Source organism: Poecilia mexicana, unplaced genomic scaffold (genome assembly GCF_051168715.1).
Source record: "Poecilia mexicana isolate PSO_F unplaced genomic scaffold, ASM5116871v1 scaffold_13, whole genome shotgun sequence".
Classification (NCBI taxonomy): Eukaryota; Metazoa; Chordata; class Actinopteri; order Cyprinodontiformes; family Poeciliidae; genus Poecilia; species Poecilia mexicana.
In genome coordinates this window covers 16,786,798-16,799,497 of record NW_028263382.1, presented here as the reverse complement: position 1 = coordinate 16,799,497, position 12,700 = coordinate 16,786,798, and the positions used below count along the sequence as shown (strand labels likewise).

Here is a 12,700-nt window from a genome sequence, read left to right as displayed (position 1 = left end):
GCTTTAGTAGAGGAACAAGCTTAGTATCCGCTTCTCCTGCCCTTCGCCCACAGCTTCCCTGTCACACCTCAATGGACTCATTTCAAGTCTCAGTTCTGGAACCTGGTGCCGTAGCTCCATCTTCATCTCCATCTCCATGAGACGCTCTTGCCTTCCTTTGTTTTGGGGACAGAGGAAGGGGAACAGTATGGAACTAAACTGAGCCTATAAAGTTTGCTCCAATATTTTTAAACTGAAAAAAAAAATGAAGCTGAAAAGAAACATGAAACTGAAAAAAAAAATAAAATAAAAAATCTAGATTTTTTTTCAGATTAAAGTTTATTTTTCAGTTTAAAAAAAAAGGTGGAGCAAGCTTCATGGCCCCAATTTAGCTCCACGTAGAGACTGCAGATCCAAATGGTTGGGGGGGGGGGGGGGGGGGGGCAAAGTCCTTTGCTTTAACCTGACCCAGAAGAAGGTTCTGATGCAGCAGAATGCTTCCTTTTGCATTCTGGTATCTAAGAAATCTCCTCCATTCGTCTGGAGGTTCTGGTGTTACTTTACCCGAGGCCCACCTCAGCAAATCAGAGACAGCTGTTATGTCAGAAGCCATCACACACCTGGTTCAATCATCTTAATATAAACAAAAGAGAGTAAATGACTGCATGTTAGGACAATGTCAAGCACTATTTCTATGATAATGAGTGCAGTGAGGTGGTGGATGCTAATAATGTCAGTGTTCATTGGTAGGAGAGTAAACAGGAGCTACAAGAGGGAAGCCCATCACAAGGAATAACAGAGCAGACTGTGTCTCTTAAGGAAGCTTAGTTCCTTGAGCTTGTACAGCAAGATGCTGGCTTTTCTCTGTGAATCTTCCATCATCTGTTGGGGCAGCAGCATCATAGCCAGCGTTAAAATTAAAAACTCAGCAAGCTAGTAAAGAAGGCTTGTTCTGTTCTGGGAACTGCCCTGGAAACACAAGTGATGATTTTTGCTAAAAAAAAAAAAAAGATTCTTGATAAGAACATAATGAACAACCCTGCACATCATCTTCATTAAAACTGTCATACATACAACAGGTTGCCTCTGATCCCCTGGAACAAGGAGTCGCTGCTGCAGGATGTCCTTCCTGCCCACGTCTACAACCTCATGTAATGACTCTTAAAGGAATTTAGATCATGACCACTCCTATAATGTGTACTCTCTTTTATAGTATTGTTGAATTAAACCATGAACAATCTTGTAATATTTACAGATTTTGTATAACTTCACTGAGAGACATGGAAGAGTACAAGATTACTTAGACAATTAAAACTATAAATAAGCTAAAAATGCTCATTTAAATGATCTTGTTTTAGTCCATGTCACACCTCGGCATACTGAAATCTTTTTTTTTTATTTTTTTTTTTATAGGGTTAAGGAATAAAACAAGAAGATTCCTGGGGAAAAGTGGACTGAGATGAAAGCAGTGATGGCTAATAATAAAGCATAATGATCCTAACCTGCTTCAGGTGTAAAGATTTTACACTCATCTCAAATATAAATATTGATAAAACTCCCCCAAAAGTAGGGAGAGTAAAAAAAAATCCACAAGTGTGATTTGATGAATAGAAGGTTAAAACTGAGCAATAATTGAATATCTGTAAGGCATTTTAAAATACATCTTTACAAAGATGGAAAGGAAACATCAGACTGATTCTTTTCCTAGTTTGTAGCCCTCAGGTGTAAACGTAAAGTGGCTTCAACTATAAATCATCACTAACTGTTTCTCGTGTAAATCAGGTCATCCTCATCCGTTTACCTCCATTCATATTTCAGGCTTTAACAAGTGATTCATTTAAAGCTGCAGAAATCTTGACCAGGCATGCGATGAAACAGTGACAATTTCAAGGTTAAAATATTAATGATTTCACACTCCCACATCCTGCCATTGCCAGATGTCCATACCACGTTTCCACAGAGCCAGCAGAGAAGAGCTGCCTGACAGAGTCTGCCTAAAGAGCAGGTGTGACTGGAAAAAAAGTGCATAGAGCGGCAAAACGAGTCAACGTAATAATCTTATATACATTCAATTCAATCACATTTAATTAAGTAAGATTATCATTTCTGTTTTCGGTAACACTTTATTTGAAGGGGGTTGAATAAGACTGACATGACACTGTCATAAACATGACATAACACCTGTCATGAACATGAATAAGCCTTCATGAATATTTATGACTGTTGTCATAAAGCGTCATTCGGTAAATTATGACACTTTCAATACAAAGTTGACATTATTCAAAATGTCTTTGTTATGACAACTTGACATTAACCAAGAAATCATTACTGATATAAATTTGTTATAAAAGTATTACTGATTGCACTTTAAAAATTAGGTAACTTTATGTTATTAAAGGTAAAGTTTAAACAGTAATGATTTCCTGGTTAATGTCAAGTTGTCGTAACAAAGACATTTTGAATAATGTCAACTTGGTATTAAAAGTGTCATAATTTACCGAATGACGCTTTATGACAACAGTCATAAATATTCATGAAGGCTTATTCATGTTCATGACAGGTGTTATGTCATGTTTATGACAGTGTCATGTCAGTCTTATTCAACCCCCTTCAAATAAAGTGTTACCCTGTTTTCTGTTCATACAGGAAGCATAAGCCTTTAACATTTTTTAAATAATAAAAGCAACAAGAAACTTATGAAAAATTTTGTCAACTGCATTGAAAAAGACACTTTCATTGTTGTCAATGTCATTTTTCTTTATACAGCAGACTTATAATTACATCAGTATTGATATTTCGTTGAACAAGATGCACCTCACAGCACATTTATCTTAAAACATACTCAAGCCTCCAATGGGCCAATCTGTATACAAAGGCTTATGCATAATGTAAAATATGTGCATTAAGGCAAACAAATGAAATTTTCAACACACACACACACACACAAACACACTCACCAGTCCAGCCATTACGGTTCTCCTTGCTAACGTCAGCTCCGTGCTGCAGCAGGATCCTGGCACAATCCAGGTGGCCCAAAGTGACAGCCAGGTGGAGAGGAGTCCGTCCACGAGGGTCCAGAGACTCTACATCCGTCTAGATGGGTGGAGGCAAGGACAAGAGGGGTGGAATAAGGAGGAGCAGACGTGAGCGTAAGGGCTGACAGAGAACATTTAGATTTATAGTTAACCGTTGTCGTACAAAAGGAGGAAATGTGTGAGGAATGACAGAAAGAACAAAACGAGACGGTGAGCTATGGTAAAAAATGTCTCGCTACCTTAACAAAGACATTTAATCATGCTTCACTGAACTTTAACACTACATGGTTTCTTTTATTTAAAAAATACAGACTAGACTGTTAATCAGGCCCAAACTCCTACTTATTGTCTATAAACCGTAAAACACTCTGAAATGTTTTTCATCAGTCACAAATTTCAGAAATCAGAAGTTCAGACTTTCACTTTATCAATGTTTCAAAAAAAGGTAAAATTGATCTTAGAGGCTTCTTTTGATTTCTCAACTCTCTATTATAGAACATAAAAAAGCTGAAATTACAAGCTTGTACTAGAAAAGACACACACTTAATTACTTTTTTGAACCCCCCTTTGGTTCAGTTCCAGCATTAAGTCTTCTTGGATACAGATTAACTGCATCTGATCAACCATAATAACATTTAGCTGCTCAAGTCGCACCGTTTGTTCATTTGTGTTGTTTAGCTTCTGCCATAGTTTGAGCATCAGAATGATCTCATTGGCCAAAATGTTGATCTGAAGAAAAGCACAAATGCACAGCAACATGTCTGGACTGTGGCACGGAAGAGTCAGTCAATAATAGTTAGAGGAAAGAAATTAAATTAAATAAAACTGGATGTTTCTCCATAATGATAAAAAGAAAGATCAAGGTGGATGGTAATAGGCTTACAGGAACAATAAAGGACATGATGGAGTTTCCAGTTGCTACTGATTGTGTTGTATATGTGAAAACAATTCCTTATAGTCCCCGCTATGTCTGGACTAAGAAAACAGGCCAGACGCCTTTAATTCCAAGGAAAAATATTGGTCTGATTAAAATCTCCCAAATTAATGTGTGAGGATGTGTTGTGGTTTGATTAGGCTAAAACTTTTGTCTACAATTGTGTGACCCCCTAACAAAAGAATGACCCAGAATGAAGCATGGTCATGGCAGTATCATGCTTCGGCTTACTTTTCTCCAGTGAGCACAGTAGTTTGAGAGAAAGTTGTAGAAATTAATGAGCAAATACCAACTGGTTTCAACATTAAACTGGTTAGCTAGGAAGCTAAAGACCAACAATGTTTTGTTTTCCAGAAGAGAACGGTCTCATCAGAAGACCAGGAAAATCTCTGGGGTCACCAGCAGCACAGTTATTGGTGTGGACTATGTGGATTTTACCATAAATATAAATATTTGACATTTGTGTTTTTCTTTTGAAGTAACTTTTGCAATTACTGTTTCTGACTTTTGCTTTTTTTTTTTTTTTAAGTTTTCTGGTGATTTATTTATTTATTTAACTTGAAGCCATTTTAGATTAGATGTATGCCCATCATGAGCAGGACTCAGAAGAGATGTTGTATCTCTTTCAGTTGAATTCTCGTCTTGGTGTACATCACAAAAACCTGGTCGGCAGGTTTTTTGTTTTACTAATTATAGGCGCAACATTTGCCTCAGTGATCCTAGATCTGCTGTAAGTAGAGTAAGTGATCCTAGATCTGCTGTAAGTAGAGTAAGTAAGTGGAGTTTTGATGGTCACAATATTCTGGGGAATGGCTGATCCAAAGTCAGTTCTGTTAATCCTAAGGGCTCAACTCTGATTAAGGTTTACTTTTTCAGATAAGCATTTGCCAGCATCAGCAATATAGCAGACTAAAAGGAAAAATCTGCCTACATAATGATACTAATACTAAGTACCACAGGAGAACACGGGAAAGTGCGAACATATGCCGATTTTTGGGGAACTTTTAAAATCAGCAGCTCAAACAGGACAAGTCAGCATGAGGAAGCTGCTTTGATGAACGACAGTGTAACAGAAACGCTCAGCAATCAGTAACTGCATTCTTCTGTTTTGCTTATTTGCAAGGGAAATAAGGAGGACCACAATGATATACAGAAAACCAGAATGCATGAGCGCAGAAAGATGCTCACAAACACACAACAAGCACATGCTCTTACGCTGTAATATCTTGGATCGTGTTACAATAACTGAATTTAGTGAGCGAAACATAATACCACAGTGCATGTCAGCGGATGAAGCTACCTCCATTACGCTGCTACCTCGTAATCTTTGGCTAACAGTTGTGTGCTCTGTCATTTGAACGAAATAAAAAAAAAGAGAGAAAAGGAAAAGACTCTAATCAAAAACAGAAAGATTTCCATTGCAGTAGGCTGTGCCCGTCAGCAATACATACAAAATGGCACCTAAGGGACGGAGATGAAGAAAATAAATGGGACAGCGTAATGAGGGAGTCCCCCAGGAGCTACGGAGACAGGGGAATGGATGCAGATACATAGCAACTAAAGCAGCACAACAAGTCTCTGATAGGAAGGAAGGGGTCTGTTGATTATTAGTTGCTATTGATTTAATGTACAAACACAAAGGTAAGCATTTAAAACCTAAAAGGAACAAACCTCTCCCCCCCCAATTGGGTATTATTATTATTATTTTTATTTTTTTTTTATCTATAATGTCCTTCCTAAGGTTTCTGTGTGTGTAATGCTTTAGATTATCAGCTTAAGCTTTTGGGTGGGGGGTTTGGAGCACTGCTCAGTTTCAGCTAAGGGTGAGCAAATAATATACAGGACAGAGATAGAATATTAGAAAGAAGCTAATAAGGGAGAGCATAAACAGGAGCATATGGCAAGGTGAAAGGAGGTGGAAGGAGAGAGAAAGTGACGGCGGCTGGGTTGTTTCAGAGGAAGCAGAGGTTGTTGAAGGAGACAGTTCAGATAAAGCACAGAGAGTTGCCAGAAAACAGTGTGTACCATGTTCCTTCTTTCACTAAAGAAGGAAGAATGGGAATATACAGAATTTCATAAGACTCATTGTCATGTTATTTAGTCTACAGCATTTCGCATTGATGGATTATGCTACAAGCTAAATGGCGTGGCAAGTTTAAGCAGCCATGATAAATGGGTCTCTCCAGTGTCATTCAGTGTAGATTAAACTCTTAGTCCTTTTATGTACCTCATTCAAACTCCGAGCGAGTTAACTCAAAACATCCCAAAAGGCTTGCTGAAGATTTCCCGGACTCAATTACTGTCAGGCTTGCACTTGTTTATGCCTCTATTTGGGTTGATTTCTTTGACCCAGCCACCTCTCCGTTGTCGGGCCTCCAATGACCCGTAACCAACACCGAAGAGAAAGAAAAAAAAAAACTCCTACACTCAATTTTTCAAAGTAACACAAGTCACAATGTGAGAGATATGTTGCGATGACACCTCCGAGGAGTATCTGCAAACAGCAGCAGCCTGAAACTGCAGCCTCGGCCTGATTTGTTGTTGATCCGTGTTGTCCGGCTTACTCATAATGCTTCCAGCACATGTAGCAATTGTTACAGACAGAGGGCAGAGCTAACAGAGCTAAGAGAGAGAGGTGCTCTCATTTAGCCCATTCTACATCAAACTAACTTTAATACAAATGTCATCTATGAAAATGAAGACCGTGTTTTGCCATGTGGTTTTGACACAGAAGGTAGCTTTAAATTAAAATTTCTGGTAATTTAATGGTGTAAAAATCCCTGACATTATGCAGTTCCATAGATTTACATAAATGTTAATCAATAGTTATAATATTTTTAGCCTCTTTGAGCATTCTTCTCTCCTCAAATTAAATTCAAAATGTATTTTTAATAAACTAAAGTTGTGATGATTACCGATATAAAAGCCAGTGCAGCACATACCCATGAAGTTTTGCATTATTAAAGTACCCTCCAGAAGGGCATTTTTCTACAGAGCAAATCATAATAAAAACATGAAGAAATGTCAGTTTTTACACTTTCAACAGAATATCATAACACTTTTACAAACTCTATCAAAAGATGCATTTGCGGACCCAAAGCACTCTTTTTCCAGGAACCTATTTTCCTGTGTCTTTTATTTACCTCGGCTGTTCGCATGCGAGCGTTTTAACTGGGGAACAGGGTCGATACGTCAGCAGTAATGAGCAGAAATGAGCGGTAACTCCACAAACCGAAGCAGTGAGCATCAAACACTCACTCGCAGCTCGGGAAAGAGGATCACATTGTGAGCTTAACAGCCACGGTTTTCACTTGCAAAGTATATATTCACACGTTGGTCAGTTTCTCTTTTGACACAGGTGGATTTAAATTTAAAAATATATCTTAAACCATTTTAAATTGGTAGTATTGAGTTAAAATCTTGAAAACATTCGATCAGTTCAACATCTCTGATGAAGTCCCTCCACAACAACATTTTTCTGTTAGTCTAGGACAGTGGTGTCCAAAGTCGGCCCTCTGTATACGAGCACGCAAGCAGCTAAAGGAGACAGAGGGAAACACAGATTTATTTATTCCTATCACCACAAGCTTAACAATATATCAATTACCAAGTATTTCGTAGCCTGATTGAGGAAAGGAGGGCCACCCGGTGTTTTGTAGTCTGCCCCCGGTGGCCATTTAATGATCTGCAGTTTTTAGTTCCTCTGGTTTTTGGCACTTTAGGCAGGCAAGACAAAATGACTCAGAAGGATCACTTAAGCCAACTAAAAGGAAAGGTTTTTTCCAGCTCTACACCCTGACCTGCAGACATACTGTCATAATAACTCATTCAGATGGGAACAATGTTTAGTTGAAAAACAGAACATGCAGTTCATTAAATCATGATGAAGAACTCTCCTCCTCTCACATTAACAAGATAGGAATTCTCAGGAGGCAATACAGATGTTTACAACTAATGGGCCGTGCACTCTGTCGACAGTCTTCTCTTTCTGTTTCTTTTAAACAAACACACACACACACACACACACACACATACACACGCACACACACGCACACGCACACACACACACACACACACACAGACAGCGTTTCGCTGGCCCCTTTTCACTTGTGCGATTCAGGTTTCAAAGTGGAAACATGATGTCATTCCAGGTAATCTCTTAGTTTCCACTCACCAGTAAAATTGACTGTGTGTGAGGATAAACTACTTTCACAGAGTAAAGCAGAATATCTGCTTTGGATTTGTAAAACTAATTCACGGCTTCCCAAGTTAAATATAAAGCTGGGGGTAGCAGTGTGTACCACAGACTGACAGAGAGGCGTTTCTAACATATTTCACGCAGAGAGTAAATCGATCACTTGGTCAATAATGTCCCACATTCTAACTTGCCATATAAAGATAAGATGGAACAAATAACCTTATCTCAGCCCTGTCTTAATAAGTTATAGCAGTGAGACAACAGGGTGTCCAGACTTTGTTTTACTGCAGATTTTATGACTTGCTGTAAGAGATGAAACAATTTTCTTTTATGTTTCCAGGAAGTCACGTGAGTTTCTGGCTCTGGCAGAATGAAAATTAAACATCCTCATTATTAGATGCAGTTAGTTTTAGTCGTCTAGAAAGAAAAAAATGTTGAAGGCTTAAACAATAACCAGGTAAACGGTAAGAATGGACAACAATATACTAGTCACTCAGATTATATGATGAAAAAAGGGTTCCTCTAACAAACACACACGAGTATCCCGTAGAAAATCTCTTATCACATAGATAGATTGTAATAATACACCACAGAACACCAGCAACGATAGTGAAAAATTATCATCTGTGAAGAGATAAATCTCTTTGTTATATCTACGCTTTCAACGGGTAAAATGATTAGACAGCATAGGATAAATTTACAGTGCTACACTGAAAATACTGAGTTACATTTATGCATAAATCTTGATGAATCCAATCAGTTAGGTAGACTTTAAGACATAAAAACCAGAATGACTTTGAATGTTCTGCTTTTAAATTCAGACAAGACGGGAGCCTATAAAACACAAACTGCTTAGTCAGTCGCTTGTTTTTGATGGTGTTTATTTGGGCTCCAGAAATAAAGTAAAAAAAAAACAAAAAAACAACCAGGTGTCATTTTTGAAAAGGTCGTGTTATTTAAACCCCATATTAAACAGGTTTCTAATGCATCCTTTTTTCACCTCCACAATATTGCCAAAATTAGAAATATTCTGTCCCGAGTGATTAAGAAAAATGAGTTCATGCATTTGTTACTTCAGGGCTGCGCTTTTGTAATACTTTATAATAAGAAAGTGCAAAAAAAAGTTTTCTGCGTAGCCAGAACACTGCGGCAAGAATTCAGAAAAAAATTAAATAGATATATTCTCAGTTTTTACCCTCTCTTCTATGGCTCCTTGTTAAATCCAGAATCAGAGATACAATTCTCCTTCTTGAAAATAAAGCTTTTAATAATCAGAGTACTGGTTGTAACGTAGCGAGTTCTGAATGGCTTAAGAAAAATTAACAAAGATAATGATAGTATATAGGTGTTGGAAATTCCAAGTCAAAGTCTGAAAAGAAATCTGATTGAGGTCATGTGGTCAGAGTCATGTAGTCCCTGTTGTGTCAAAAGCTTTTTCTCTTATTCATTAATATTATCTTTTGAAACCTGCATTTTTTTTCTTTGGTAATTAAAGGCTGGGTGCAATCAAGCAACAGAACAGTGAAGCAGTGTTAAATTTCATACTGGCATTTTGCTCAAACCAATGTAAGGCAAAAGAATAGATGTAAATCATGTGCCAGTTTTTTCACCCGTGAGTCTTTTGTATTTCCACAGGTTCGATTAGACAAATTAAAACTAGTGATGTGTGAACATCTCTCCAGGCCAGAGTCTCAGGGCTGCAGACGGAGTGGTTTTGGCTCACTTTGGCTTCCTTCTACCGAGGGAGTGCTGACGCAATTTCCAGGATTCCAATGAGAAGCAGACTATTTATCAAATAAAGAGCGTTTAGTCTGGTTTACACTGTTCTGGTAATGCCTTTATTGGCGTTCTGTGGTGTGTTATTACAATTTGAGTGGTCTGACTGCCAATACCTTTACAGTACAGAATAAATTAGAAATAAATCACTCTCAAGGCTTATTGACACCCCTTGAATATATGTGTAAAAATCCTGAAAATGCAACTTTTATCTTTATGTGTTACAATTTCTTTGTACATCCATTGTGTCAGATGAAAAAGTGTCAAAAAAACATAAAAATTATTGTTTTATCAAAATTTCTGGTGGCACCCTTATTGGAATCAATTTAATTTTTATTTTTGATTAATTTTTGCTGCTGTGATCATTAAATTAGGCTTCCATGGTTAACTCTATCCCACGGGTATAAATGCCTGAAAAAGTACCAGCATGCCTTGAAGTTCAGATTTCTGTGTAAGTCACTGAGATTCTGTATAACAGACCAAGACAAAGAATCATTATGAGGTAGAAGGAAAACGATGGCATGTTTTGAAAAGGTGAATATTGGACCCATGCATTAATAATTGCCAAGTGTTAAACTTCTTGTGGTTTTAATGCGAAGAAATGACTAAAAAGTTCAAGAGTTGTACTAAATCTTGCAACGTACTGAAGCTACGGCATGACAGAAGCCAGTCACCCTTAGCCATTCTTAACAAAACAAAAACAAGACAAAAACATATCAGACAAGCAGGTCAGTTTTGTGCTGGTCAGAAAATTCCTTTACAAAAGTAGCCCCTTTTCCATATTTACAGCAGAAGGAAGATGGTAACAGGGGTACAAAGAAAATATATCCAAAGCTCACGTTTGGAGAAATGCAGCAAAGAGGTGCATCTTGGGATCATCAGCTGCCTTTTATTTTAAAGCTTTTTTACACATCTCCTCCAGAAATGCCAATGGTAGCAGAGGGACCCGTATATTTAGGAGCAAACATCAATGAGTGATTTAGGCCAGCAGAAGACATCGGGATTATTATTATTAATCATATTCATTTTATGTATAATTTTTGTTTCAGGGATTTTTTTTTTAGCTATGTCTTTATACTTATTTTCTGTCATCCTTATCCCTAATCTCACCATTCATCCACTCTTCATTCTTGCTTTGCTTTCTCTACTTTTTCCACAGTTACATAATTTGACTCTTTTTCCATAGCCCACATCATCTTGGAGAAGTATCCAAATCAACTCCTTATTTCTTCATCAATGGTCCCTCTCTCTGCCTCATTTGTTCCTGCCCTCCTCCAATTGTGAGCTCACTGGGGGTTGCATTATTGATAGGCATCTCTATCTGTGGCATCTGCTCCTTCTCCTCCTCCCGCCTCGGTTCTCTCCCTCCTCTCTCCCGCTCAGCGCGTGGTGCGCCTGATGCAGCTTGGCAGGTACTTAGGCCGACATCAATCTTTCATAAAAAAAAACACAACACACATGTATGTAAAAAATGTGCTTATACACGCAGCAGCCTTCCCAAATGTTTGTGCATGGGGCGCATAAGAGACCCATCAGGGGGGTGGTGCTATAAAAATAACTTGTTCCTCTTTCTCCTGCCTTCCTTTTCACCTCTTGATAGCCATCCTGATGGGAGGTAGACAAACGCTGGACTGCAGTTAAATGCTAATCACTGCTTTTAGATGAAAAGGACAGTGCTAAACCTACGTCAACAATGACTGAGGGAGAACAGAGCGAAGAACAAAACCTCTCGAAACGTCTGACATTCAACTCAACACAGCCGCAGTGCATCTCCGCTCGCACAAAGGCATTCGAGGCCCGAGAATGAAAACAGTGGAGGAACAAAAAGAAAGACCAAACCATCAAGTGAAAACACTGACCTACATTGCGGCATATTTAATGTTTCTGTTTCTCACCGCACTTCATCTGTTTAGCATCAGAGCCAGTTGAGGCTGACAGCTCAACAGACAGATGGCGAGATAAAAAGAGAAGTGGAGAGAAGGATGAAGACGCCGCTACGATGCGGATTGACCCGGCGGAACGGCAGCGGGAGCGAGGAGGAAGACGGTGGTTATCTGAAGGGTGCTGACACCTGTTTAGTGCGTACATAAAACCATGGAAGGCTGACTCTCATAGCATAAACAGTTCATTTAAATAGTGCAGGTGGATTATGTGTTTAATTACATAACGTAGCCTCTTTAAGGTAAACAGCATAGCTGTTGCCTTCTCTGTGCTTGTCAATGAGATGAATTAGATAAAAAAAAACAAATGATCCGGAAAGACACAGCTGCAGTGAGCCTTGGCTGATAATGAAATCAAAGGGTCATCCTTTTCTAGGACAGTCTGCTTCCGACTTGTCAAGTTCAAGAGCCTCCCGAAGCTTAAATGGGTGGTAACAACACAATTAGCATTTCCCCTTGAACACGAGGAGGGAGGCTGCTCGACGAATTCACATGTTTAGAAATGTCACAGTATTGATTTGTCTTCTATATTCAATAACACTTTTGAAAACTGCTTGCCTGTTTTAACATGTATACGCTGCAGACATTGCCTTCGGCTGAATTTAAGCTGGCGGAAAATATCAGGAATCACATTTTTGTAGAATTCATAAAACTAAAAAAAAAAAAAAAAATGAAAGAGTGCAAGTTATAGAGAACAAAGAAAATGTACTTAAAAATGTAAAGATGTTTTTGCGTAAGGTTTTGGGGTTGAAGCTCACATCATTTCTATAAGATTTGATTATTAAATGCGCAATGAAACCAATAAAACCTAGTGAGTCTTTTAAGTTTAATTCAGTGT

At 38.3% G+C, this 12,700-nt stretch overlaps 1 protein-coding gene across 1 annotated transcript in view; it reads right to left on the bottom strand.

Annotated features, from left to right (window-relative positions):
• The window catches only part of ankrd13b (ankyrin repeat domain 13B), a 46,654-nt gene that overhangs the window by 22,172 nt on the left and 11,782 nt on the right, over positions 1 to 12,700 (bottom strand). The window contains exon 2 of the mRNA XM_088012118.1: positions 2,937 to 3,072. Within this exon, the coding sequence (XP_087868244.1) occupies positions 2,937 to 3,072 (136 nt within the window). The remainder of the gene's footprint in view (positions 1 to 2,936; positions 3,073 to 12,700) is intronic.